General features: G+C 38.1%; 2 protein-coding genes across 3 annotated transcripts; both read right to left on the bottom strand.

The window, feature by feature from the left end:
- Positions 1-8,651: 8,651 nt before the first annotated feature.
- Positions 8,652-13,935, bottom strand: LOC112571188 (DNA repair protein RAD51 homolog 1). 2 transcript variants are annotated; one of them, XM_025250020.1, is made up of 10 exons: positions 13,894-13,935; positions 12,841-12,944; positions 12,545-12,682; positions 11,871-11,988; positions 11,585-11,676; positions 11,234-11,328; positions 10,932-11,045; positions 10,450-10,579; positions 9,695-9,816; positions 8,652-9,414 (listed from the first exon to the last, which is right to left on the bottom strand). In XM_025250020.1, the coding sequence occupies exons 2-10, from the start codon at positions 12,925-12,927 to the stop codon at positions 9,291-9,293; spliced, it is 1,020 nt and encodes a 339-aa protein (XP_025105805.1). In that variant the 5' UTR covers positions 12,928-12,944; positions 13,894-13,935; the 3' UTR covers positions 8,652-9,290. The 2 variants fall into 2 exon arrangements, with proteins under 2 accessions (XP_025105805.1, XP_025105804.1); XM_025250019.1 differs by lacking the exon at positions 13,894-13,935 and adding an exon at positions 13,201-13,304 and having other exon boundaries at positions 8,654-9,414.
- Positions 13,936-14,725: 790 nt separating this feature from the next.
- Positions 14,726-26,969, bottom strand: LOC112569888 (DNA polymerase alpha subunit B-like). Its single transcript, XM_025247942.1, has 18 exons — positions 26,794-26,969; positions 25,059-25,183; positions 23,881-23,957; positions 23,115-23,181; positions 22,775-22,896; positions 22,280-22,473; positions 21,498-21,586; positions 20,793-20,948; positions 20,406-20,468; positions 20,108-20,153; positions 19,531-19,652; positions 19,153-19,191; positions 18,780-18,853; positions 17,546-17,645; positions 17,233-17,339; positions 16,991-17,053; positions 16,397-16,520; positions 14,726-15,543 (listed from the first exon to the last, which is right to left on the bottom strand). The coding sequence occupies exons 1-18, from the start codon at positions 26,957-26,959 to the stop codon at positions 15,394-15,396; spliced, it is 1,884 nt and encodes a 627-aa protein (XP_025103727.1). The 5' UTR covers positions 26,960-26,969; the 3' UTR covers positions 14,726-15,393.
- Positions 26,970-27,002: the final 33 nt, after the last annotated feature.

The raw sequence follows: 27,002 nt of genomic DNA, 5'->3' as shown, positions 1-27,002 counted from the left end.
CTCCCAGGTACTTAAAGCTGTTTACCTCTCCGTTTATTTATATCTCTGCTTTGCCGTTGCCTGTGAACACGACTTTGTCAGTGTTGGTCTCAATTCCATTGCTTTCGGTCTGTCAGTCTGTTGGTAATTTATTGCAGTTTTCGGTTGGTGCCTGCCATTAGATCGATGTCGTCTGCAAAGAGTATGCTTCCAATCTCCTTCCCATCCGTGGAAATGGAAGTATGATGGTCGTGGAGAGTTTTGCACATGGTGTTCTCCAAGAAGATGTTGAATAGCACCAGTGATAGGGGGCATCCTTGACATACGCCTACGGTGGTATGAAAGTAAAAAGCTACTATTTGGTTATCCAATAGCACTACACTCTTTGAGTTATTACACAGTTATTACACAGCCCTTCGATGATTTGAACGAGACCCTTTTAATTTTGAATTTTCCCATCATACGCCATAACCCAGACTCTATTAAAAGCCTTTTTAAAGGGGTCCCGCTGATTCTGAAGATGAATGAGTTAAAGATCTGCTCAACTGTACTCCTACCTGTTCTGAAACCAGTTTTTTTTTTTTTTTTTTTTTTTGTTGCTCGCAGTTACTGATGCTAATCTGCACTACAGACTGTGTGCGCCAGGTATTCGTGAGCGCACGCATCAGCTTTATAAACCTTCCAACGCCCTAAATTGTCGAGTGTCCACCCCACGCCATCCTGCACCGACCTTCGCAAAACCTAAATATAATTTTTTTACCTGACTTTCTTCCAGGTGGCAACATTACGAAGAGAAATCCTTCTTCAACAGTTGATGATAGAGTAATAAAAGCTTTACTTCAGTGCAATGTTTGCTATGTAAAACGCATGTGTGTGTGTGTCTGTGTGGAAGTGAAAGTTTTAAAGGAAGCAAGACTCCAACTCCTAGATTAAATTTGCAAAATATAACAGCACATGACAAGGAAGCTTTCTCAGTGTATAAGGCGGCGAACAGAGGTCTCAGAAATCCTGGTCTTGCTCTTCGTGAAAATATCGGTTCCAGACTGAGCGCGTCACCATCAATAATTAACAACGATAACAAAGTTTTCTTCCCTCGTACTTCTCTCTCTCACACACACAAACAGACAACACACACACACACACACACACACACACACACACACACACACACACACACACACACACACACCCACAGCTCTTCTTCTTAGTACTATGCATCTTTTTTGCTAAGATATTAATTAAAATTACTTGAAAATCACAAGGTTTTTTGTGCACGCGCGTACATCCACGAGACAAGAGTGTTTGTCTGTATGTGTGTCCGCACGTGCACCCAGTGTCCCCCAAGGAAAATCAATACAAACATCGCATACAAACCTGTCCTCTGCTTCCTTACACTCGAACCTGACTGAAGAGCGATGAACTGTTGGTGGAAATAATGCCATGAGGCTAAACAGGTCGACGAGTGTTCACAGCTCACATCACTCGTTCACTCGTTGCCCTTCAGTACCCACACTTAGTCTTCTGAGTCGGTTACACTACTCCAACGACTACCACCCGCTCCCATTTTTTATTTTTAATTTTTATGATGAATCAAAATTCCGTGTTCACCTGTCCATGTATTGCCCACATTATCTTTTTATTGGCGATCTGCACAGATCACAACATAAAAACTGACATACATAATCGAAGACATCTTTACCTTCTCCCCGTCCCCAGTACCCTCCCTCCTCTACTCATCCACCCACCCAAACACCCTTTTACAGCCTCACTTGGAGGCAATTCGGTTAACTCTCACGTCTTCTGAAAAAAAAGCAGGGATGTGAAAGTACCTAACGCATTTAGCTGTAATGAATGATGTTTGGCCGTTACGTCTATGTCGCCGTGTCTACGCGCCGGACGTGTTTTAACGAGATTTCACCGTGTTTTCCTAGCAGTCTCTCGACAGGCTCATTTGCGCACGGCCTGTCTGGAGCCTCTGGTGGTGACGACAGTGAGACAAAGATGTCGGGGACACCGTGACCGAAGTCCCGCCCCATCCCCTACAAAAAATACCCTCCTTCCAGGCACTTTTTTTTAAAAAGGAGTTACTCAGGGGTTGGTCCTGCCGTCTGCAGCAAAGTTGGAATTATTTTAGACAAACAAAAATTAGAAATGTTTTTATATTTTATTAACAATAATACACGCGGAAAAATTAACTCAGATGGATCCACTTAGGAACAGACTAATCCTAATACAATGTAGACTGCAATGACCGCGGTTGCTGCCCATTAAATGTTGATCTGGAGATTTGCTTACCAGCCTGTTGAATGAATTCATTTTGGACCTTTTTATTTTTTAAGTCGAAGTGTAGATTTAATCATCTTCGACTTGTAAATAAAGTTGAAATGGGTAAGGCTGTATTCCAAAATCAGCCGTTTCATTTTCTGGGCAAACAATCGCTTCTTGAACACGACGACCTGAGTGACGGCCATGCGACTTGAAGACATACATAAATTTCCTGAACTGAACCACACGTGCTGTTACAAATACTACTTAGAAGCAGTGGCAGGTGAGAATGCCAATGTTTGAAGGCTTATATCTTGAAAATTAAGCATAACGATGCATTCATGTTTTGGTAATTATTATTTTAAAATGAACTTCACCCGATCATAAAATGGTGCACTCGGGCTAGCTTTTAAGGACGGAAGGATAAACAACCGTGCTGACATGTAATAAAAGACAAAGAAAGGAGACGCAAAGAGGATTCAGAGAAAAAAAAAAAGGATTGAGAGTTTCGTGTATCAGAAAAGGAAGACGAGCAGGTGGGCTGGTCAATAGACGGAAGAAGTAAAAGAAATGGTTAGGTGAATCCACAGTATGTAGATTGCTGCTAGGAATAATGTTCATGAAATAGGTGTTCTTCATGCACATTTCAAGAATTCGGTGGTAGATGGTAGTCGGATGTGGAAGGGGGAGAGAGTTCCATTGTTTTGGAGACAGTCACAATCAGGGGACACCCATAGGTATTTCCGAAGGAGATAGAGTTCAAGTCCAGACCGGAAATAACGAACATGCTACACTGGGAGACAGGAGGGCACTCCAAATACTGGGGCCAGCGAAAAAATAACGAACCTCTCCAATCGGATACGTGGGACAATGAGAAAACCGGCGAGCGAACTGATTTGCAAGACCGTTGGGGCGACACAAGCACAGACAGATAGATCATCATGACAGAGTTATCATCAATATACATCCTATACTGTGGACTTCGCTAGCGAATAGCGTGACCAGGTGGATGGATGAACAAATGAGCCCTGAGGCAACACATTCTTCTATCAAGGGGGAGAGGGGTGAGCCCATGACCACGCGTTGTGCTTGACTGGTCCAAGTCACAGGCGTACACCACCATGGACGGGATGAGATCACTCATAGGACCGGAAGCAGTTCAAAACGGTATGAAAGACTGAAAGTCTCAGACAGGAACTGGAGAAATATGTCATGGTCGAGTTAACAGAGATTGAACGAAACTGCAAAACAAGTGATTAAAAGAATTACCACTTTGTCGGTGACAGTTGAGGAGGGAAAGAGGGGAACTATTTGGGAAAGAATGGTCGTGTGTACACGAGAGCGCGGTGTGTGTGTGCTCGTGTGCGTGAGTGAGAGCGAAAGAGAGAGAGTACCGGTGAAATGAGGAGGGATCAGGAATAATTATGGGATAGAGAGGGAGGGAGAAGAGTCTGGTTTGAAAGATAGGGGCTCAATGGAGATTTCTAGTTCATTTAAACTGTATTGACAGTAGTTAATTTTCTCGCCTCGGGGAAAGAAACTTTTATAAAATAGTGACACGTCTAATGGTTTACGTCTACATCAGGATGCTGACTCTAATTAAATATTCGACTCAGTCATAATTTTCCCACCAGTCATCTTTCTCCCTGATTATTTCTACACACTGAAACCACTCCTTTTCAGTTCACACGGGGCGACATGCTCTGCCTGTGCCGTGACTAAACAAGGTCACGTGACTAGCTGCGAGCACGTAACTCAAGTAGCGGCACTCTCAGTCGCGCCTCCTAGCGGGCTGCTGCAGCTGCTGCTGATCAGCTAATGTAGGGAAAGCCTCCTGACGAGCATGATCTCCGCTTGGTGTCGCTGCGGCGACCAGGCCAGACAGTATTGATCAGTTTTACTTTCTGCCGCGTCTCGATATCCGATAACCGTCCAGGAGACTTGGGGCCAAAGGTTGTGATACCCTTGACGGAGACTGCCAGATAGTAGGCCCACAGGCTACAAGGTCCGACGGCGAAGGTTTAGAATGTCAAGGGTTCTGATTCCACCCAACTCACTTTCTTTTCATCTGTCTTCTTATTGCATAGTTTATTTCGTTAAAAAATCTCGTGGGACTTCCTTGTTTGGATGAAAGGCGCATGTTCATTATCTGAGACTATTCTTTGCTGTAATTATTTTTTTCTGACTTCTAATTAAGCTCTTGAAACATTCGTTTCGACTGTTATAAAAAAAACTCTCAAAGGTCTCCAGTGACTGCTCTTTTTTTATGATTTGCGCGGATGTTGGTGTTTCTTCCACTGTCTAGGTACTCGTGAAATAGAAACGATTCCAACAAGACGATGAAATTAAAAAACCACTTTCCTGCAAGTCTGATGGGGCCAGCGATTACAATCAAGCGGAATTTGGCCATTGCATCAGACTGGCAATGCTATTTGAGTTACAATAATGATTCTGAACTGAAACCTTCAGGTCGACCCGTACTCTCTTTCAATACAAATTATTTTCTGCGAAAGCTATTATTGCAAAAAGCTTCTCCAACTTTCCTCTGTATTTTGGTAAGTGCTAGGCAAACTCGTGTTCACACTCTACAGCGGGGTTTGTTACCTCTCGGGAGCAGTCCTATCCATCTCAGTACATATATGTAGTGCGTGATGTGTTTTGTCTCACAACATAAAATTCGATAATATGCTTCCTTCTCTTGATGCCCGTCATCTGTTTGTACAAACCTGTTGATGGTGCTCACTGCTGTTTATATCTACAGTCAGCCAAAGCATTTTAGCCACCAGCTGTCACCACAGGACACAAAAAAAAAAAAAAAAAAAAAATCCGTGATCTGATAAGATGATGTTATTGTTTATATACCCTTCTATATATATACACACTTTGTGAATAAAATGCCTGTATAGAGTCCTGTTGTAGGTCGATAACACTTGTAGGTAAAACTCTTCCCTTCTCCAAGCAGTGTTTTGGTATCGGCTAAAATCTTTTTTCTTTTGAGGTCCGTAAGGAACATGAGTAATGCGCATTAACAAACTTTTAAAAGCTACTTCTATCACTCAAGTAAACAAACGGCCCAATGTTCAACATCTGCGTTTGCCCATCCACGCACGCAGATGCCCATACAGACTACACAATGCGGTCTGTACAATGGCTGCAAGGTACCAGCTTCCGCAGCCAGGCCTGATGCAGCAGATCTGAGGTACAACGAATGAACTTAACAAAACTATACAGTTCATTAAGGACACCACTCACACTTCATCCCCGTGACCACATAGCTACTTGAAGAAATGAAAAGAATAAATGAGCCAAGGCTGTAGACTATGTTTTAATATGCAGGGGAAAATGTGGACGCTCGTGTCTTGTGGCAACTTCATGGTTTTGCCAGTAGGTAGTGTAAGCATCAACACCCACTATTTTGTTTCTAGTCATCGCTGATAAAATTTGAGATAATACTGTAAGCATATACAGAACGTTTAAAACTTTCTGTGCTGTAGCGTTGAGGTTCGCACTAACAATCATTTCTCTTGACAGTTTAAATATTTTATCGTGTCCTTTGTTTTGTGGCAATCACGTTAGGGGTTGTGTCACTAATGTGCTGTCCACTTCAGAACCAAAAATCTGAAACACATTAGGAGGACAGGTAGAAACGATGGCACTGACAAAACAGTCTACTCTCTGTTTTATAGAGACTCACGGTAATGGGAGAAAAATTCTGTGTATGTTATGGTCTTTCTTGGCAGCGCCAGTTTGCTAATCCAAGGATATAATACCATCATTGCCAACGGCAGCATGGCTACCATACCCCTCATTTGCGTGCACGTGCAAAGTTCAACATACCATACGAGTGAATCGGTCGTGATGGTTGGCTTGCGGGAAATGGGTTAGTTGAGCTCTGATCACTTTTTCGTGTCCTTTATGGAATAAAGTGATTTAATGACAGGGAGTGATTTAATGACATAATGGCAACGGACAGCTGCAGGTTCAATTACACACCTACGCGTCACAGCATGCGCACACCCACAAATACAATCATATACGCTCACGTATATTATTTCACTGAAGACCATTCTTCACCGGACAAAAAGTTTGACCAAGTTTTTACATGACAATTACAGAAAACCTATTTCTTACTGGGTCAAACGTCTGTTCGGTTGAAAAGACAGTTAAACGCACAGATAAACTTCTTCAATCTCTCACACAGGACATGCGCGTGGGTGCATGTACGGGAGGGCGAGGGCATAGGTGAAAGGTGAAAGACGTGAAGCGCTTCATGATGACAAAACCATGTTTCCACAATTACAACATCAGCTCTCTCCATCATCGCCAATCATGCATGATGCAACCTCCTGGGGTTGGTTTATCAGAGAATGGAGCGATGTTGGGAAGAGCGATGGTAGGGTGGTGATCACTCGTGGGACGAGCAATGAGCAATGAGTGGTCACTTCGCACCTGGAAGTCTGGCCGCTGACGCATCGAATGGCAAGACCGTCGCCTGCATCATTTCCATGACTAATGAGTACAGCGACCTTTTTTCCTGCATCGCGTCATGCCATGTGCACGTGCGGGTGCTCACGCACTTCCACGTGCTCGCCGCCTCTCGCGCCTTCCTCACGTGCCATGGCTAGCGATCGGAAGTGAGAGGTGACGTCGTCGTAAAGGAAAGTCATCCACGGGTACCTGCTAGCACGTGTGTGGTGGTGGTGGTGGGATAAATTATAATTGCTTCTGCTTTACCACAGTAAAAATCTCAAACCCGGGAAAAAACAGTTTCCCAAGCGGTTTGCGGTGTATGTCACAGAGAAAACGATCGAGGCTGTTTCAGAAAGTGTTTATGAACAGTGTTTGCCAAACCCCGCCTTTAGCTGCAACTGTGGTTTTTCTCCTCGTAGCACATTTGCACATCTTGGTGCCTTGCAGACTACTGGTGCATTGCTGACCCGTGGCTGCCCCCCCCTGAGACTGACGGCGGTCAATGAATTGCGTTGCAGGCCTGGGACCACCCAGGGCTGGCATGGCTTGTTACCTGCGTGGTCAGCGCGAATCAGTCAGATGAAACGCTCAGTTTCCACTTAATCTCCTCTATCACTGCCGACAGCCAATGGCGATCCAGCGACGTGTTATGGTCAACAACCCTGTCAGCTTTGACATGGAAGAAGAAGGGATAAATTGTTGGAAACCAACGAAGTTGTTTCTTCGCGCTGCTCTCATGTTATGGTTTCAATGCGATTCGATCGCTTCTTAGCGATAGTTACCTACTGATTCGATACACGAATTGTACACTGACTTGTTTGTTGCGCACGCGGTTGGTGGAAAGTAAATCTCCACATCAAAATTTAATGGGCAACAATCACATATTGCAGCCTGCTTTGTATTATTCTTGTCTGTTTCTAAGTGAGTGCATTTGAATTAATTTTTCCCATGTGTATTGTTAATAAAATTTAAACATTTCAAATTTTTGTTTAAGATAAACTCCGGTAATTTTTCCGTTAGATGGTTAATTCAAGCATTGCAATTTTATTTTATACTTAAAACTAACTGCTGATAATGATTTTTTTTCCAGCATTAAAAGTATAATAACATTATATGCACATTTATCGATTTTAAAACATTTCTTCTTCAATTAGCTGCATGCAAAATTTCCTATTTGCTTACACGAGTTCCCGTTAAAGCTATCGTCGTGCGTTCAATAAAGTTAATCATCCGCATCTCATGTTTCAGTTCTGTAGCATGGACAGCTGACTTGAGCATGACAATACGTTGTTAGTTGCTACATACAGTTACCGCCAGTCCAAGAGCATGGTACCCGTACATTAACACAGAGACCCAAACTGCTGCGGAGAAGCAGCCAAGGAGAGTTTTTGTTTCTCGACGCCTATGAGGGACACATTGCTGGAATATTCAGTGGGTTTTGATGTTGCCTTACCTCAAATGTTTATGGTTTCATTGTGATATTGTGCCAGTTATGTATCCCCTCCGCCTTACAGATATCTAAACATAAGTAAATAGTCTAGAAATAAAAAAAAATCTAACCATTATATAGGTTGAAAAATAATTAACATGAATTAACACTCCCTGGGAGTGTACACAACCAAGAACAATTACAAAAAAGAAAAGGAGTTATCTGAGATGCCCACTTTCAGGCCTTAACTACAAAGTCTCATTCACAGCATCCTATGGGCTTATCAGTATAACACTTCAACTAACTATTCAACATTATTCAAATTCATATTAAATGTTCAAGTGAAAACAAACAGTAAACAAAATAGTAGAAAATCACTATTATGGTGTGAATTTGTATAAATGTGTGTGTGCGCTCACATGTGTGCATATTGGACAGTCTTTTTTCCAGAAAATAACTGCAAAAATGATAAACAGTAACAACATTTATTTTACATATTCACATTGTTGAAAAGACAAGCAATGAAAAAAATTTGAAAATTATATTAAGATTTGTGGGGATGTTACAGTTAAATGCAGTTCATGTGAAAGCTATGCTTTGAGTAGGATAGAGAAAAAAGTTTCACTTTAATGTCAGCAATGATAATGAAGATGAGAGTGATTGATGAATGTTCAGTCTGACAAGTGCAACACCAAGAACAACAACAATGATGATGATGATGAAGAAGAAGAAAATGACATTATTATGATGCTGATAATAAATAAGCTTACTGTTAGTTTTTCTTCGTTGGATGTGTGAATTACATGTGTGAATTAGCTCCTGACCCATGTACACCTCAACCTTGAAAGAATGACTCCTGCAGGTATTAAAGTCAACTTAACTAAGGAAGCAAGGTTGTGAAGAAAATCTAAGAATGTCAATCATACCTCCCAAAACTGTGAAACAGAATCTTCTGGTTTTTACTTTGTTTTTATATACAGTTTGTTAGAAACAAGAGTTAAGAAGCACTTTCTTTTGTACATGCTAGTGAGGTCATAAACAATTTTTGTAAGCAAACAAAATTGTAAACAAAACTAAATTCCATGAGCACAATTTTTTCTGAAAACTAAGACTTCAGACATTGAAAACCAACATTTCCATCTTCTGTTCAGTCTTTTGCATCCCCAATTCCATCAGCATTTATTGCAAACATAGCTTCTGCTTCCGGCAGACAGGGTGAGTCATATATCTTACAGATTCTTGTCTCACCTCGTCCCTTTCTCAGATACAACCTGAAAACAGTGCACATTCACAAAGTACATTTGCTAGATTCTGCAAAATCATGATCTCTTCAAAACTTTAAATCTTACAGCTGTCCTATTAAAGCCAAGTCTTTCATCTCTGTACCTATGGCTTCCATAATAAGGCACTAATTTTGCATTTGTTCATACACATCCAACAGCTTTCTTCCACTCTTTAATGTATTATTTAAAGTATTACCAAGCTGGAGGTCATTAACATCACAAACACATGCGGGCACCGCCAACTTCATGCGCACATACTTTTCCTCACCTTGTTGTTGATGCATGTGCTATTATATTGCCCCCAATTGGCTTCTTAGGGTCTGCAGAAAACATTGCTGCGCCATCAACTTGTGCAACAACCTGGTTAGTTATTACCACGGCCACTCCATACTGTCAAGTTGTAATTCAAATATTAAGAAATTACATGAAGATTAGAAGCAAATTATTCAGAACTATTTCTGACCACTTCTTTATATTAATATGAGGTTTGACATTTCAATGAAACTGTATAAGGTGGTGGTATCAAACAGGAAAACAAGGGTAAATAAGCACTAGATGGTTTGTTACTTTTTATTTTTGTCAACAGCTTGAACTTTTTTTTCAAAAAAAAAAACAAACAAACAAAAAAAAAAAAAAAAAAAATCTCAACAGTACAAGAAAACTTTTGCTTAAAAAAAATATCTTTTGCTGCCTTAATTACTACCTAGAAACGCAGCTACTCCAACTTATTTATAAATCAAATTTGTAACTGTGACAAGGAACTGGATATTTAAACAATTTCAAACCATGACTTAAGATCATTCAATGTTCAAGGAAATCAGTCTTTGAAAAAAGTCTTTATGCCAGTTTTAGACTAATGATCAAAATATTTCTATCAAATGAAAATGCAAAGGAATATTATTATAAGAGAACATGTGAGATATAACAAATATCACACAGATATAAAAAATCAGTCCTATAAATATCTTTTTTCCCCACATGAAAAAGAAAAAAGAATGTAATGCAGCATCCAATAACACTTACTTCATCAGCCAGGCGTAACAACATGCGCAGAAATCTTGCTAAATGCATCTGACGAGCTGATAGTTCTCCTCGTCCAGAGTAGTCGGTCCTGTACAGAGCCGTAGCACTATCGACGATCAACACAGCATACCTGCACAAAGTTTTATTATCATTCACAAGCAAAGTTTTTTTTTTTTTAAATTCATGTACATGCACTTTTCACAAGGTCTGTTCTTGCCCACATCAGGAATCTTGCCTGGGACAAAAGTACTAATTAATTCAAACAATGCTATATCACAAGGCAGTTGAACTCTTCTAAGGTTTATTTTCATATAACTGCACATTCTTGAGATACGATCAAGGTAAAAAAAAAAAAAAAAACATTTTTTTTTTAGAAAAATTTTGCTCTCTCATGCAAACTCCCACAAATACCAACATGCTGTACACATGTGCACATGAATGCTTACAGCATATGAACAAGAAATGGGCATATTGCTACTGACCTGGACTCTGACATCATAGCAGCTGCTTGGATGAGTAGTTGAGACTGATGGTCACTGTTATAAGCCCGGGCATAAGCAACATTATCCAAAACATCACTGCCTGATAATCCATATCTGCAAATTAAGTAGTCTTTCAGTTTTTTTTCCAGCTGCATACATTTGACAAAATTTGTTTTACAAATTCTGTTGTCATTTTCATCTAGTCTGCTGAAAAAGATGAGAAAAATGTTATTGATGTAAAAAATGAAATTTAAAAAATGTTACTATCTACAGTAACAGCAGCAATATGTAAAATTCCGAACCTTTCTGCCACCGCCAATAATCTCTCTGGACGAAATGTTCCTTCTGTGTCAATGTACATAGCTTTTCCTTCTCCCCCACCCATATCAATAGGAAGCTGGCAAACAATATAAAAAAAAATTACTGTGGTTATTTTATGAAATCTATTTACTAACATTTTTGGTCACAGCATGTCAAATTATTCTTCACAGTAAACATGCCATTTTTAAGTAACGTGCAAAAAGACCACTTGTTGCTCAAACAGTCTGCAAACACTTTCCTATATCAATTGTGACATTATTTTCTATTTTTACCAACAATCAGACTGGAATTTAAGATTATGCATAAAGAACTATAACTGGCTAAATATAAACCTGGCATGTAACAGCAATTGTATGACACAGCTGTGTCTTCCCTGTGCGGAACTCTCCAAAAATTTCTGTAATGGAGCCTGTTTCGAATCCCCCTGAAAACAACAAAGGAAATGGTTGTGAAAAGTGAAAAACAAGGCTAAAAATGTGTTTTTTTAAAAAAAAAAGGAAGGCAATGTTAAGCTTACACACAGCAAGAGGATCAATGGAGGTTAGAAAATGAAAAACAAACTAATGACAGTGCATTAGTCATTTAGTAAATTTCATTATTTTACATTTAAGTGCATACCTTGCAATAATTTATCTAGCTCTTTGGAGCCAGTAGTCAACTGAATGATCTCGGAACGTTTCTGGTGAAACTCTGTTGCTGTTGTGAATCCCATGGGTACCAGTTTTGCAGCCTCTTGCTTTTGCAAAAGAACCGGAATTCTTTCAAAATACATATACTCATTTTTAAGTTCATTTTCCTTCTAAACCTCTTCTGTAATAACTTTTTAAATCCAAAAATCTGGAATAGGTTTTTTTCTCAGATTATATTGTGCTATGCAAATCCACAGGTTGCCTAATTCTAGCAAAATTTTGCAGCAGTCTTTTTTGTCCATAGGAAGGTCACAAACTATAGGCTATATATGATGGTGGCTGCTGTTGCTGTATGCTTGGGTGGGTGGGTGGATAGTGTGTGTGTATTAACACTCTGGACCCATCTTGTAACTGCTGTCATCATGTGAACTTTGTTCACTCCATCTTAATGCAACAGCAGTCAGAATAAATGGCCTATGTCAAGGGTGGGTTTTTTAAAAAGGGAAAAACTACCAAAAGGATGAGAAAGATGAATCAATTGTTTTTAGTTTACATTATTCATCATCAGTTTTAAATAAAGTGTTCAGTAATTACTATATTAATGAATAAAGCAACATCAATCTGAAGACTGATGCTTAAATTTTTAATTACAAAGCAACATACAACAATCTTATCTGCTTTGGTTTCACTGATTCCCTTGATTGCTAGCAGAGTTTTTTTGGGAGCAAATGCTACGGATTCAACGGTGAAGAACCCTGCCTCTTCCAGCTTCTTTATGTCAGAGCTGCTGATGCCATTACCCTGTTGAAACAAATATTATAGTTTGATAGTTCATATTTTCACTACTGCAATATACATGTGAGTGAAAAATTGTTATGAGCAAAGATTCAATTGTTATCAACTAACTGCTCAACCACGGATATGTATAGTGATACAAGTTTGTGGTTCAACACTCTGACCTCCAACTTTGCAAGAGGCATGGGACCGAATGTTTCATCCTCAAGGGTTGACTCTTGTTCTACTTGTCTGGCTTGCTGCATTGCCATCTTCAAGTTGCCTTTCTCTGTAAGGAGAAAACAATAATATGCATACTAAAAGTACACACAGCAACTCATAAGTTACCGACGTACTATTGTACATGACATTACATTCACTGAGTCCATGGATGTGTAATACAAGTTCGTGCTGTCTGATGACGATGTCAACGCCTGACAAGCCGTTACTAGCACTTTCACGATTTAGCAAAAGATCAAAAGGCAAACTAGCACAAACTACAGAACAGGTAATAAAAGATTTACAAGATGGTCATTTCAGCTTACTTTGTGTGTGACAATTTAATTAAAAACGACAGTTTTCATCACTTTCAGGGAGCTACTTCGGATTCGAAGTCCCGCCAAGGTTTACGTAACTCTACGGGTAGTCGTCGAAACTCTGAGTGATCCCCCCTGATGAACTTTTAAAAAAAAAATAAATAATGATAATTATAAAAGGTTAAAATGTATTTCTGAAATAGTCGCAATTTTAATGCAAATGCGCACTTATTAATTGTTCGTGTAGACAGTGTAAGTGACGTGCGTAAACTCGAAAATGTACTGACTCATTCTGATCACTTTCAATTTAAAGAGAACACCGTAGTCAGGAAGAGCAATTGTCAGGGCACTGTTGAGAACTCAAGGAAATTTGGTCTTGTCTTAGAAGTTGCAATGCGATGCCGTGACCTCGCGCCAAACACTTTGTTTCCTTACCACAGGGCATTTCACCATCAATTTATAGGTACAACACCGTATAGGTAAAGGCGTAAAGCATCATATATATAAGGGGATGAGCACCGTCACGATGCTCTCGATCAGTGCTTGAGACAAGAATTAGACATGGACAGCATACGAAAGGAGAAACAAAAACCGTGCAAAGACAGAATACGGAAAGAGTGATTAGGGAACAAACAGAAAGGATTGAGAGAGTATCATAAATCCGCAGAAAAAAAAGAGCAGGCGAGATAGCCAATAGCAGACCTGGGCAAACGCCGGCCCGCGGGCCGCCGGCCTCCTGTCTCTGACCGGCCCGCCCGCCAGTATATATACTATATGTATACAGTATTGGGTAAAACTGAGTTAACTATATTAGTCCGGCCCTCTAAAAACATCCCAGTTTCTCATGCGGCCCCTTGGGAAAATTAATTGCCCACCCCTGGCCAATAGTATATATTGTAGCGGGAGCGCTTGACTGTGCTTAGCGTTGCGCACGCACTGTGAACGTTGGCACTTGCTTGGGGGATGATTGGCAATGGGCAAACCGATGAAACAAGATTTTCCCAATCTTGGCCGAATCTTGCGTGTTTGCTAGGTTGTTCCCTCCACCCCACATACTAATCCACCCCATGAGGGACAACAGTGGGTGACGTACAACTAAACTGCCCAGTATAAATAGCAGGCAAGTCAGTGCTTGCACCAGTTTACCAAAATTTACCAGATGGAAAGCAGCTCGTGCGTCATTCAAACCACCCTTCTAAGTACAGCTTTAGTTCTGTCCTGAGTACGATAGAAGTACCAAATGACCGCAAGGTGCTTTGGTCCCTCTGGAAAGCAGCTCACGTCACTCAACCTCCCTCTTATTTCCCCACCCCAAAGAGTTAGGTTTAAGTAGACTAGGTAGGTTAGATATAATAGTTGTATGTCGTTGAACATACTCAAAGTGCCAAGAATCTCCATCATGCAATAAATGGAAACCAGTCCATCATGCTCCAATGTAAGAACATTCTTTTACTCATAGTGATCGAGGGTGAACAAAATGTTCACACTTGTAAATTAATGCCTTACAACTTTCAGTGAGAATGGATGCAGTGCTCAGCAGAAAATAGGACAAATACAATCCATCCATCACTGTTAACCTGGTTGAAAGGACATAAAACACTGATTTACACAAAAACCATGAGATCGTTCACTCATGTTTGAATATGAAGTTGCAAGAAAATGGTTAATGTTTTATAGATGCAGATAACAGTTATTGAACTAAGATGATTTTTTGACAGTTTAGTACATTGTTACTGTAAATGTTGACTTCTTACTCCTGGACATTAAATAGGTAAATGGTCTTCAATAACAGCCAATAAAAAAACCAAGTACTTAATTTGTGCTGAGTGGTAAGCAGGGCTGAAGGTATGGTTGGTACTCAGTTTATAGCCCTTTGTTGGTAAGCCACCAGATCACACATTCAACCAGTCACACTATATGAGAAAAAACCTCAGGAATGTTGACATTTTAATTCTTTTACATAGAGCCTTATGACCATAACTGTGTTGTGATAGTTTAACAGTAAAATAATCCTAAAAAAAAAAAATTATATTCTCTCCATGCAACCTAAAACACTTATGTACAGACACTTCCATCCAAGAATACATAAGCATATACAAGTACATACAAAGAATATGTACATAGTTTTTTTCCTCCTACATTTTCCAGCATTGGTCCTCTAGGACATTCTCAAGGATGTGACAGACTGTGCAAATTAGTTAATCAGATGCGAAGGATCTGCCCTGCTATGGTTGATACCACAGATGTATTTCCTGTGCTGGTTGGAGGTTGCAGGACAAGACGAGCATAAGTTCCACCAACTTGACCTTTTGCAAGTCGGCCTGGATTAATACAGCAGCACTCGTGACTCTCCTACAGAAAGTATAAGAATAAGAACAACAATAGTTTGTTTATTGCCAAAATGACACTGCACTTGGAATATGGATTAATTATGGAAGAGACAAAACAAAATAATATGTTTATTTATATAGAATTTTTCCCCACCATTACAGGTAGGCTCAAAGCGCTTTACTAAAAAGAAAAACATACAAACATAATAATAATGGATGCTGGTCTCAAAAACAATCACTTAAAATAGCCAAATTCTAGAAGTAAGGAATCAGGCCTATCCTATACATATGCACATACAGACACCATACCTTTCTTCCACACCCCCTTTCTACCACAGACTGACCTTTTGTGATAAACTGTTAGTTTTTTGCTTTTATTGTTATAATATTGTTTTACTATTGACTTTGTGTGTGTGTTTAAAATAAACACGTGCAAAAAATATTATACCTCACAATCACAAGCCACTGAAAGTCTATCATGAGTATGCTATCTCAATGTTTTTAGCCGTTCAATTTTGTTTTTTTGTTTGAACCAAGAGTTAAATATTGATTAGCTATCAAAATAAAGACTGCACCAAAATCTCAGAAAATTAAATGATTTTAATTAGCAAAGTATTGAATTAAAGGATACAGAAATGTTCATCCATATGCTGACAATTTTTGACACTCATTTTTGATGTTAGGGCAGATCATCTTTTATTTCTAGCATCTTAACGGATTTTCAGAAGAAATTAAGGAAAAAAGAATTACCCCAACTAAGGACTGAGACATCTCCGGTACAATGCATCATGTGTTGACATGGCCAACTTACCATTGCAAATCTAGCAAAATACTACCATAGATATCCAGACACAATACAATCATCAAAGACTTACCTTGATAAAATAGCGAAGATCAGATGGAGTGATAAGGACATGGGGTGTGACAGGCATGGTAACACTCTCAAAATGTTCATAGTCTGCATTAACATCCTCTGCTGGGGGATACAAAGGGTAGTAGCTGTGGCAAATAAGCAGAAGTCGGGGATAAGAAACAGATCTCTTGACAGCAACAGATGGCTACAAGAACTTGCACATGAATCCTTCCACAGAAATGTATGTGCATGCAAGATATTTTAATCTTCCTTGGCTCATGCTTCCCTACTCTCACAAAAAAAAAATCCTTCCATGTGACAACATAAGACATTATTTGCATACACCATATGTAACAGCTAACAGACCAGAAGTATCTATTAGCATTAATAAAGCTATATTTTGTATTTTTGCGATGTGGTCTTATTTTAAGTGCTAATATGCATTTGAGATTAAATGAATAAAAATAACAGAAAACTGTGCATAGCAACATTAAACTGGTATTAAAAGATGAACTTCTAAGTGTATATCTGGCTACAGGTGTCCTCTTGAGCCAATGAACCATTCCTGGAAGTAATGCTGGTAAATAAAAACAACACACATACGAAGATAACTGACCTGTGCTGCTGCAGCATGTGGCGTACTAGTCTTTCCAGCCTGTCTGTGTTACCAGTCTTAATTCTGTAATTAAAACTTAGATATGAGATGCATTTGCAAACACAGGAACTTAATATGAATTTTAATTTTTCCTTTTTAAGTTACCTTTCCAACTTTATGTGACTTTATGGCTCTTGTATATCACTGATTGCATTATGCTAAGAATACAGAATTTTCCAATACAGAATGATCCCTTAACTTACAATGCCACTTCTTCTGCACCAATGTGGAAGAGAACATCTGTGGAGGTCAAACCAAAGACTATGTTGTTGATGACCATTGTGCAAGGATCTGTAGCAAGGTAAAAATTCTGAAAGAGTGAACATGTTGGTTTTGACTTTTCCAAGGTCACAAGAACGACATAAAATGATCCCTCATGGACTAGAAATGAATAATAATCACTAAAGTGTTAGATAGATGAAATGTGAGCCCACAAAAGCTTATCATCACTATATGGATGACAAACAGTTAACTATTTCAACACTGGACTGCACTTTTATCTAAAGGAAGACAAACCTGTGGTATTGTTTTTGACAAGGAGTATGGTCCTTGTGGGTACACAGGATGGTGGTGGACATCCCGTAATGATGGCACCAAAATCACCTTGCAGTTCAACCTGAGCAACCATCAGAATAGACATTGTCATAGCATGGCAAGGGAAAGCATCTCACAGACAGCCTATTCTAGGATATCAAAAAGAGTGGCTCACTCAATGGGAAAAAAGAGGCACCTTAAATTGAAATGGGGGTCCATGGAAACAATATAAAAGAAGGAGGAAAGTTCCCTTTCTTTTTTACTCATGAAAACCCAATAGTCTGACGAAAACCTAACACACCAAGACTTTGAATTCCAAACTATATTCTTCCAACACAAAGAAAACGACCTCGAAGTGTGACGTAATTATAAAAATCTCTTCGTTAACTTCTGCATCTCCTTAACAGTTCAAGGACCAAAACAGTCTACACCACAACTAGTGAATGGTAGTGCAAGATCAGTTCTCTCTAGTGGCAGATTTTTGTACCTGAGGTCTTGTTCACATCCTGTGGCATTGGACACAATGAAAAATTATTTCAAGAACTCTAGTCTTCTGTTAACAATCTAGAATCCATGGTAGTATTGATGGTATTGCTGTGACTTTGATGATGTTCCTTAGCATGAAAATGGTGAATTATGAGGTCAGTGATGTGATGCCTTTTTGGAAGATAGCAGGATGCTTTACATTAAAGATTGCCTTTGACTGTCTAAAGCACCTCTGATTTTTTTTTCTTTTTGGTGGGAAGTCACGAATGAAAAATATGAACTTCACTTTGTTTTCGGCTTGCTTCCAATACTCATGGAACAATCAATTCAAATCACCTCTGCAGTGTGAGCTTCACCTATTTACTTTCTAGAGTGAAATTTGGAGTTGGTTAGGTGGGTTAAACTTGGTCAGCTTGAAAACAGTCTTTATGATTAGCATCAATTCTATATGACTTTATGCCAGCATGAAGAATACTAAAAGTTATTTTTGAATTGCTGTGGTGCATGTTCAAATGAAATATATGGTGAGCACATGGTTGTACTGACTTTTAAACTATGTTGCACTCAAAAATATTTTGTGGGAGGCCTCCATCTAGAATACTTTCATTAGCCATGTGAGCTCCATGTGAATTGGTCCAGAATATAAAGCTAATGTTAAACTCTTTATAAAAAATACTAATTAGCTCAAGATTTTTCTACCATTTGTCTCCAGCTATTTTAACAGACTTACCTGCTAGTTCTGTCAGCAATCGTATCCATGCACTCATTGAAAAGATCTTTGTAAGTTTTCTGTGTATTGCTGTTCTGTTGATCCAGTCACAAGAATTGATTCATTTAAAATCAAAAGCTTTAAGTGGCCAAAACAGCAACATGCAATATTTAAGAATATATCCCTTTTACTTTTTTTTTTTTTAAAGATTTACTTGACAAAAGGATATTATTAATGATAATCATATTACTTATCATGACAGCTGCACACATCAAAGAAAACAAAGACTAGCAGAGACAGAAAACATGAGAGATTAGGTATAAAAGGTTGAAGAATTTGCAGTCATCAAAATCCTAAAATCAATTTCAAAACATGCTCTCTCAAGTCAACTTACCTCAATCAATGTATTCTTGCTATCTACAAATGGCCCCATCTGAAATATTTAACAAAGTCTGAATTCCAGGTGCTCCCTAGTATTTAAAGCTAAAAATGTCACAGACAGGGATTATCTCCAGTAGTATGCTAACGTTTTGAACATTAAAACTCGGTCATATTGAGATAGAACAGTTACAGTGCACACAAATCAATTTACCAAAGACAAGTGCAAATGAATGTCCAAATAGCAAGGAGACAAGTATATAAGCAGTAAAAAGTGTAGAACGCAAGTTGTCCAGAGATGAGAAAGTAAACAAATGAATTATCCTCACTCTTCCAAATCATTATTTGATTTTTACGTGGCTGAACATTTCAAGAGTTTTAAATGACTTCTTACCAGAATACAAACATCAGGAGTATCGCGCTCAATGATATCGAGAAGCTCTACCAGGGGCTGGTATTCAAGATCATCCACTGCAGAATAAGGACCAGCCGCAATCAGCACTCTCACGTTAATTCCTGTTCAAAGGCATCATCAACATCATCATCATTAATAATAACAATAAAATGGCACCTAACCCATGATCTAGGTGCATGCAAACAGCCATTCACAATCAACTCAGGCACATTGCTGTCACACTGACAGCTACCCATGCGAGACAAGACCAGAGATAGAGCTATAGCCTCAGGGAGCTACACTGGCAGAAAAACTCTGGGGCACCAAAGCGGACATGGAGAGGATGGCCCTCTTCATAATCATGGAAAACACAGAACTCTGAAATACTTGCTCTCAGGAATACAAAAAAAAAAAAGAAAGAGAAAGAATACCTCTGGATGCAAAGTACAGAAATATGTTGATATAATAGTTTGAACAGGTTCTTTATAATCTGTAACTGTAACAGATTTGTACAGAAGTAAAGCACAAAAACCTGGACAGACTCGCTTCTGTTAAGGCAAATTAAATAAAAACTTACCCGGTTCAGATTTTGTGATGGTCTGAGGAAGAGGTAGTGGAACACCCTGTTAAAATAGATTTTAAAACCATAATTAATAAATTTTAGATATGAATAGCCTGTATTTTAATTGCATAATACTATTAATTAGTCAACAGGAAGTAACCAATGGCCATGTTGACTGTTGTTCAGAGCTAGTATATAACATAAAAAGCAACAAAAAAAATTAAATTTCTTGGAACATTTATTTTTAAGACAACTGTCTCTGACATTGCTGTTGTTAATCTCACCAAAAAGAAACAAAAGGGACACATTTTACCTGAAAAACTTTTTTGAGAAGCAGTTTTTTGCCTGTGATATTCACTCCTTCTGCAGCTATGACCTATCACGAAAGAAAATTTTCAGATTTTCATAATTGGGCAGCAGGCACGATGGCTTTCAGTTTTATTAATTTACATCTTAATCATATTTTTTCCCTTGTTCATAAATGTATGGTGTTAAAGAGAGAAAAAGTAAAAGTAAAGAAACTAACCTTCCTATCAAAATTATTTTTTAATGGAACACAAATGTAAAATGAGTGAAGGCGAAAAAAGTGATGATAAAAATAGCACAGCAGCATTTTATAAGTCAGTTGTGCAGAACTTTATCTGGCACAGACAAAAAAAAAAAAAAAAAAAAAAAAAAAAAAAAAAAGCGTGGTACCAACCTGACCAGGGAAAAGTGCATACTCTGTCAGTTCAGAGAGATCAACAGCAATCTGCCTGCCCTGTGACAACTGCCTTGAACCTTCTAGAACAACAGACTGGCTGTTCAGTTTTCCAATGCTGTCACATGCCACACGCCCACTGATGTGAACAACATCCTGAGAAAGTTTTTCTCAATTAATAAAATTGCTTCTAAGGCACATCCTAAAATAAACATTTCAACATAACTTATATTCAACCCCTCTTCTCCCCCTAAAAGCATCCAGCAAACAGATCTATGTTACACTACATACAGTGCTGTTGCAAACCAGAAGAGGAAAAAAAATGCAGCAGAAGCACATGGAAACATGAAGGTCCAACACTTTTATCCAAATCAAAGCACAACCACAAAATATAAACAAAATCAAGGAGAGCTAACATAAAAGTAAGTCTTGCAAATTTTGAAATTTTAATAATAACTCTGATGTTCTTCATATATTTATAGTTTATGATCAATAACTATTATCAAAATAGACAAATTTTGTGTGTAACCAAGCAATTTCAAATGATAAAATCATATGATTGAGTTAAGATGTAAAACAATGCTAGTATAAGCCCTCTTAAAAATAATTCAAAAAAAAAAAAAAAAAAAAAAAAAAAAAAAACAACCCACCCAAAATACCCTTCAGTCAGAATATTACTAGCTTTGTCATCCTATTTATTACTACCTGAGCAGGAAGTGTAAAATTGACAAATTCTTCAATGTGATATTTTTCACAAAGGAAGCTTGTCATTTCTTCTATCTGATCATCAAGCACTGAAAAGGAAAAAGGTGAAATGATGCTACAGAACATTATCAGAATTACTTCATCTCTTTGCTTACTAATGAACCCATTAAGTTTGCCTTAAATTGTTTAACTTGTACACTCTTTCGACATGTACTGCCTTTCATGGCAAATGTACACATGCACGCACACATGAGTGCATATGGAAAACAGCTTTTATGCCTTTCGGCTGGGAAAAAAATTTGGTTTCAATAAAAATCTGGAGTTAATTAAGCAATCTCACTCAGAACAAAAATTTACTCTTTAATTTTTGTATGGCAGCATGTGCAAACCCAATCACCCACCTTTGCAAAATCTCATCAGCTTTATTTTCATGATGTATTTTTAAGTGAAGATTTTTTTTTTTAAATTCTTGGATACTAAATGGTATCTTGAGAAAATGGTAAATAAAAATATTCACATCATTTTAGATGGTATGTTTTAATTTTCTGCTCCATTCTATATGGGTCTCAGTAATTTTTTTCACATTCTCAGGTCAAGATACTGCAAAAAATATAGTTACAGGTGAACCGCTTTTGTCTCAGTTAACTAGATATAGTCATATGAAACCTTACAACTAAGCCAAATACTCTGCAATTCAAAAAAGTCAAATACACAAACTGTTTGAGGCCAGTAAGAAATTAAGTACTAAATACATTGCAAGACAGGATATGCAGATTTTTAACCTTGTGCCTTTTCTGACAGCTTCTGGAACATGTATCTGTACTGCTTGGTACTGTCCTGTGAGGGCCTGTATGGTGCTAATGTGCATTCTTGCACTGCTCCTCCCCATGCTACACCATTCGTGGCACCAAAGTTTACAAGCACTTCTCCTGCTGATGTGCGAGATAAAAATTTGTTGCTGGAAGGTGTGACGGTCCTGTTTAAAAAAAAATATGTTAAAACAGAACACAGCACATAGATAGCAAACAATGTCAAGTCATAATTTTAATCTCACTGCATTCTAAAATGTAAAAATGTGTAAATAACTATAAAGTCAAACTTTTTCACCACTCAGACAAAACCAAATGATCTAATAATCCAGGTGAAATGAAGATTCAAAAGCTTCTTTATCCACTACTTGATATGGATATAAACACAAAACTCGAAATGGTAGTCTTACTGATAAATATGATGGGAAAAAAGAATTGCTGTATAATAATGCACAGTAAATATTTTACCTTTTTGGAGCTGGTGAAAAGCTGTTTGGAGAGAAAATCATGGCTGGGTTTTTCTCAGAAACTGCTAAACGTTTCCGTATAAGATTTTTTTCTTCTGGAGTGATTTGTCTTTTACCAGCACTCTGCAAACAATATGTATAGGCTCTCAAAGGCTGTAGCTATGGGCTGGAAATGCATAGATAGCACTGAGGTTGTTTTATGTATATATTTTTTTTAATTGTCTGTCGTGGGTTTCCACGACAGAAAATTTTCTTTAGCTCACGAACACATATAATATGACGATCCATACTTATACAGACATTTATATAGATAAAGGAAAAAAAAAAAAAAATTACATTACCTTGCTCCCATCTGATGTTGGAGTACCAGTGTACATGGTTAGTAAATCAACCTCCTCATCTCCAATTCTGTTGATACAAGGACTGAATTATTTAGTAACTGGATGTATAAACTAAAATGAATCAAAATGAGTAAACAGTGAATGGAAATACCTATGAGGCATACATATTCACTATGCATAATATTGTTCTATAGTTTTTTTTTCCCCTCACAATGCTACAATAAAACTTTTCACCTCAGTGAAAACATATTTTAGTGCAAATCTACAAGTTTGTAGATGACTGTAAAAATAAATGTAGATGTCAATAGTTGCATTTTATAGATAGAAACAATTACCATGGATAGTATACATGTATCTTAGCATTACTGTTCGGCACGTTGACTGTTGTAGCTGCTTGAGTGTCTAAAGACCCCAACGAATTAGATAAGAAACAGGTAAAAAAAAAAAGAAAGCAAAACATTACAAGTTGTATAAATTTTTTCTACCACCTGTTAGCTTCATTAACACAGAAGACATTTTGGAATACCAGATTCAGCCATCTAACCAACTGGAAATAACGTACATCGTAAAATTTTTGTATGTAGATTCATACTTCAACATGTGGAAATTAAGTAGCTGATCTTTACTATGGTAACATGTTTTCATAAGTTGCAGCTCTGTGGCTTTTACAAATGGTAACATACAGGCATGTGTTCCTAAGTCATGTTGTAGTTCTCATTATTAATAAGGAAGAGAAGCACTTCTTGAAATGAAAAGAAAAGATCACCTGTTACTAAAAGCACCCACTCCTGTGGAACTTTTTGCTTCCTGCTTTACTGGTCTAGGCTTTTTTCTTGGCAGCCACTGAAATAGTGAACCAAATGCATGTTGTGTAACAGACAGAAGATGCATAACATGTACTTGAATAAAAGCATCTTTAAAAAAATGACATACCTCCTTAAATGCTGGACATGATTTTGTCTATTAGTACTATGCAAGAGTCCTTCAATACCTTGACAATGTTTATTACAAAAAGTATGTAAACAAAAATCTGCTTATGCAATAATGAAGAAGGCTAGCTTGAGTTAAGAGATTAACTTCAAAATTGCTAGCAAATTAAAATGTAGTTTTCAAACACTCACTGAAAGCACAGTTGTTTTGACTATATTATATATTGCTCATAAATATTATTAAAAATATTATACCTAACCTGTTGTACTCGTTTGTTATCATTATGGATTAACACAATTCAGTTCTACATATTATCTTATTAGCTATGTGATCTTTCACACTTAATGTCACTTTCATTACCTGTGTATTCTTGAACCTGTGGCTCAGTGGTCGAATGTGTCTTGTATCATAGCATGTTATTGTTTGTTACTGTTATCCAGTTTAATTTAATTTCTGTATTATCATTGGTCTGCACCGAGAATGTGACCTGATGTATGATGCTGCATGATATTATTATTAAATAGAAGTTGCTAATAGTTTGTTACAAATGTGCAAAACAAATTTGTGAATAATTTCTATTTTTGAAAAGAACATGTGGATTGATTGACCTGAATTTGTACTTCTGACAGTGCAGTGCGGGTCACAATTACACTGAGAGCTTCAAGAATATGCTAATGAACCTTTGTCCAATCAATGAGGTGACATTTATAAAATTATGGGGAATGAGCTATGGGCCTGTTTGAAAAGAACTTGGTGAGAACTGTGATGTTTAAAGAAATGAAACTTTTTTGCTCATATTTTGAGAATTAGGATGTTAATGAACTAAACTTGTTATTAATAAAAATTTTTGCACTTGGGTTATACTTCAAATAAACCATGAGAAATATTGCCCATATGCATGTGCCAGTAATTCTTCTTCCCTAAAGAATGTTGCTTAAAATGTTTCTTTATCAAGTCTATGTTTCCAATGACTACTAGCATAAAAATAAAGTTCTGAAAGAGATGGATCTCTACCTCTTTTTCAAACTTTTCCAATGTTGTGAAAGACATCTGGATGCCAGGTTTTGAGGACTTGAATGCAACCCATTCCTGTGCAATTTCAGCTTCAGTCTGGTGAAACTGAAGGCACATTTCTCGCACTGTAAAAACAAACCACTGGTGTCTTAAGCATAAACAACTTGCTTAATCTTGCTGAAGGCCTTTAAAAAAAATCATAAACAAGGACACTGACACAACAGAATAATATGACATCAATACAGACATCACAGACAAATACAGTCCATAGTTTCAAGCACTTGAGGTCAAATGTCTCAAAACCAGAGATGTTCTCCATAATGGTACAGACAACAGCAGCACTCAACAAATAGATATTTACTACCTCTTGCCTTGCGCTCACCCATTGTTTGATCTTGTCCAGATCACTCTTCTTCTAAACATCACCATCATTTTTTTTTTTTTTAGGCCCTTCGCCCCTCCTGGGGCATAGGCCATCGACTACAGTCTTAACTGTTGTCGATTGTTTTGGTAGCAAGGATTTGTTTTACGGGGAGGGGGTGCTGGCCCCACGCCCAACCCTCCTCCTTTTTCAGCCGGGCTTGGGACCGTCCTTGGCGGAGGGCGGCCAGCCCTGTAAACAGATGCCCCGTGCAGAGAAAGAACAGCATGCCCGAGACGAGAAATGAACTCAGGGCAGCCAACCTTCACTGTATTGGTGACAGGCGCTAACAGCGCTAACCGTTGCGCCAACACCACCATTACCATACTAATTTTTTTCTTTTTCTTTAGACAACATGTCCTGCAAAGGCAAACCACTCCACTCTTTTATATTTTTCCTTTGTTTTTCCTTTTCCACGGGAGCATGAACCCAGTTCCAAGGTACCTTGGAGAACAATCTTCAACAGAGTGTCATGCCGTCACAAGGCCAAACCAGACCAGCTTATGCCTTTTGACTGTTGCAAGTAGGGGTTTCTGTTGTCCTCCCAGTGTGGTGACTGTTTCATGGATTTTATGTTCCCTCTATGAGATCAGGAGAAGTCTCCTCAGGACCTTGTCCTCTAATGCCTAGATTCTCCTATCTGCATCATGTTTATTTTTTCTTCACCCATGAACAGTATGATGTCTGCTATGTCACTAGACAAGTTTGTTTTTAACATGCACTACACAATATCAGCTCAATATTCATTATCTGCTGTAAAAACATTGCCATTTGTTTCAACTACTTGGGAATATTGATACTCTAGAGCAAGTACATCAATCAGGAATAGTCTACAACCTTCCTGTGGACCAAATGAGCAATTCTGCAATTTCTGGCCAGGATCAGACAAAAGGTATGGATTTGCAATGCTACCAAGGTAAAGCAGCTTTCTCTGTCTCTATCTCTCTCTAACACATACTTTGTCTTATTAATAGCAGATATGTGCATACCATTCTTTATATTGTGTAGATTTGGTGTAGATGTTCCTATGCAGTCTTTTGGTCAACTTACCAGGAGCAACTGTCCCTTATTTTCCCTTTATAAAATTTCTCTGAAACCTTAATTTTCTAGTGGGTAGATTCTTTTTTTATTTTGTATATATTTATTTTTGTCTCTCACTCTGTGTGTGGGGGATTAAGGGTAAGGGGGGTTGCGTGTGTGCACGTATGTGCAGGAGTGCTTGTATGCAAGCACCACGATCTGCTGTTTCAAGAGTGGGCGATTTGTAACTATTACGTTTTAAAACTGCAGGCATCTAGAGCTCGAAATACTCACATTTTGTTAAAAAATCCTCATTTATATCACTCTCAAATAGTTCAAACTCTTCACGTAGAGCCTCGTTTGATATTGTGGGCATTTTGCACTCTCCGAAAATCTTGACGTCTTGGATCTCCCGCGTATTTTCCTTACCATTTGTTAGGTACGGATTAATAATTCTCATAATAAAAATAATTTCAAGTAACTTATTTCATGAGTTGAAATTT

This window comes from Pomacea canaliculata, linkage group LG8 (assembly GCF_003073045.1).
Source record: "Pomacea canaliculata isolate SZHN2017 linkage group LG8, ASM307304v1, whole genome shotgun sequence".
In the NCBI taxonomy this organism is placed as follows: domain Eukaryota; kingdom Metazoa; phylum Mollusca; class Gastropoda; order Architaenioglossa; family Ampullariidae; genus Pomacea; species Pomacea canaliculata.
This window is presented reverse-complemented; position numbering and strand designations above follow the sequence as displayed.

What these genes read in the sequence shown, in the direction of transcription:
- LOC112571188 (XM_025250020.1), bottom strand. Translation starts at nt 12,927, where the DNA reads ATGGCAATGCAGCAAGCCAGACAAGTAGAACAAGAGTCAACCCTTGAG. An exon ending in GCTATGATGTCAGAGTCCAG is followed by an intron (nt 10,580 to 10,931) that starts GTCAGTAGCAAT and finishes AACTTTGTGCAG; the next exon opens with GTATGCTGTGTTGATCGTCG. An exon ending in GCACATGCATCAACAACAAG is followed by an intron (nt 9,415 to 9,694) that starts GTGAGGAAAAGT and finishes CACTGTTTTCAG; the next exon opens with GTTGTATCTGAGAAAGGGAC.
- LOC112569888 (XM_025247942.1), bottom strand. Translation starts at nt 26,959, where the DNA reads ATGAGAATTATTAATCCGTACCTAACAAATGGTAAGGAAAATACGCGG. An exon ending in ATTTTACACTTCCTGCTCAG is followed by an intron (nt 20,949 to 21,497) that starts GTAGTAATAAAT and finishes AAACTTTCTCAG; the next exon opens with GATGTTGTTCACATCAGTGG. An exon ending in ATTGCTGACAGAACTAGCAG is followed by an intron (nt 17,646 to 18,779) that starts GTAAGTCTGTTA and finishes ATGGTTGCTCAG; the next exon opens with GTTGAACTGCAAGGTGATTT.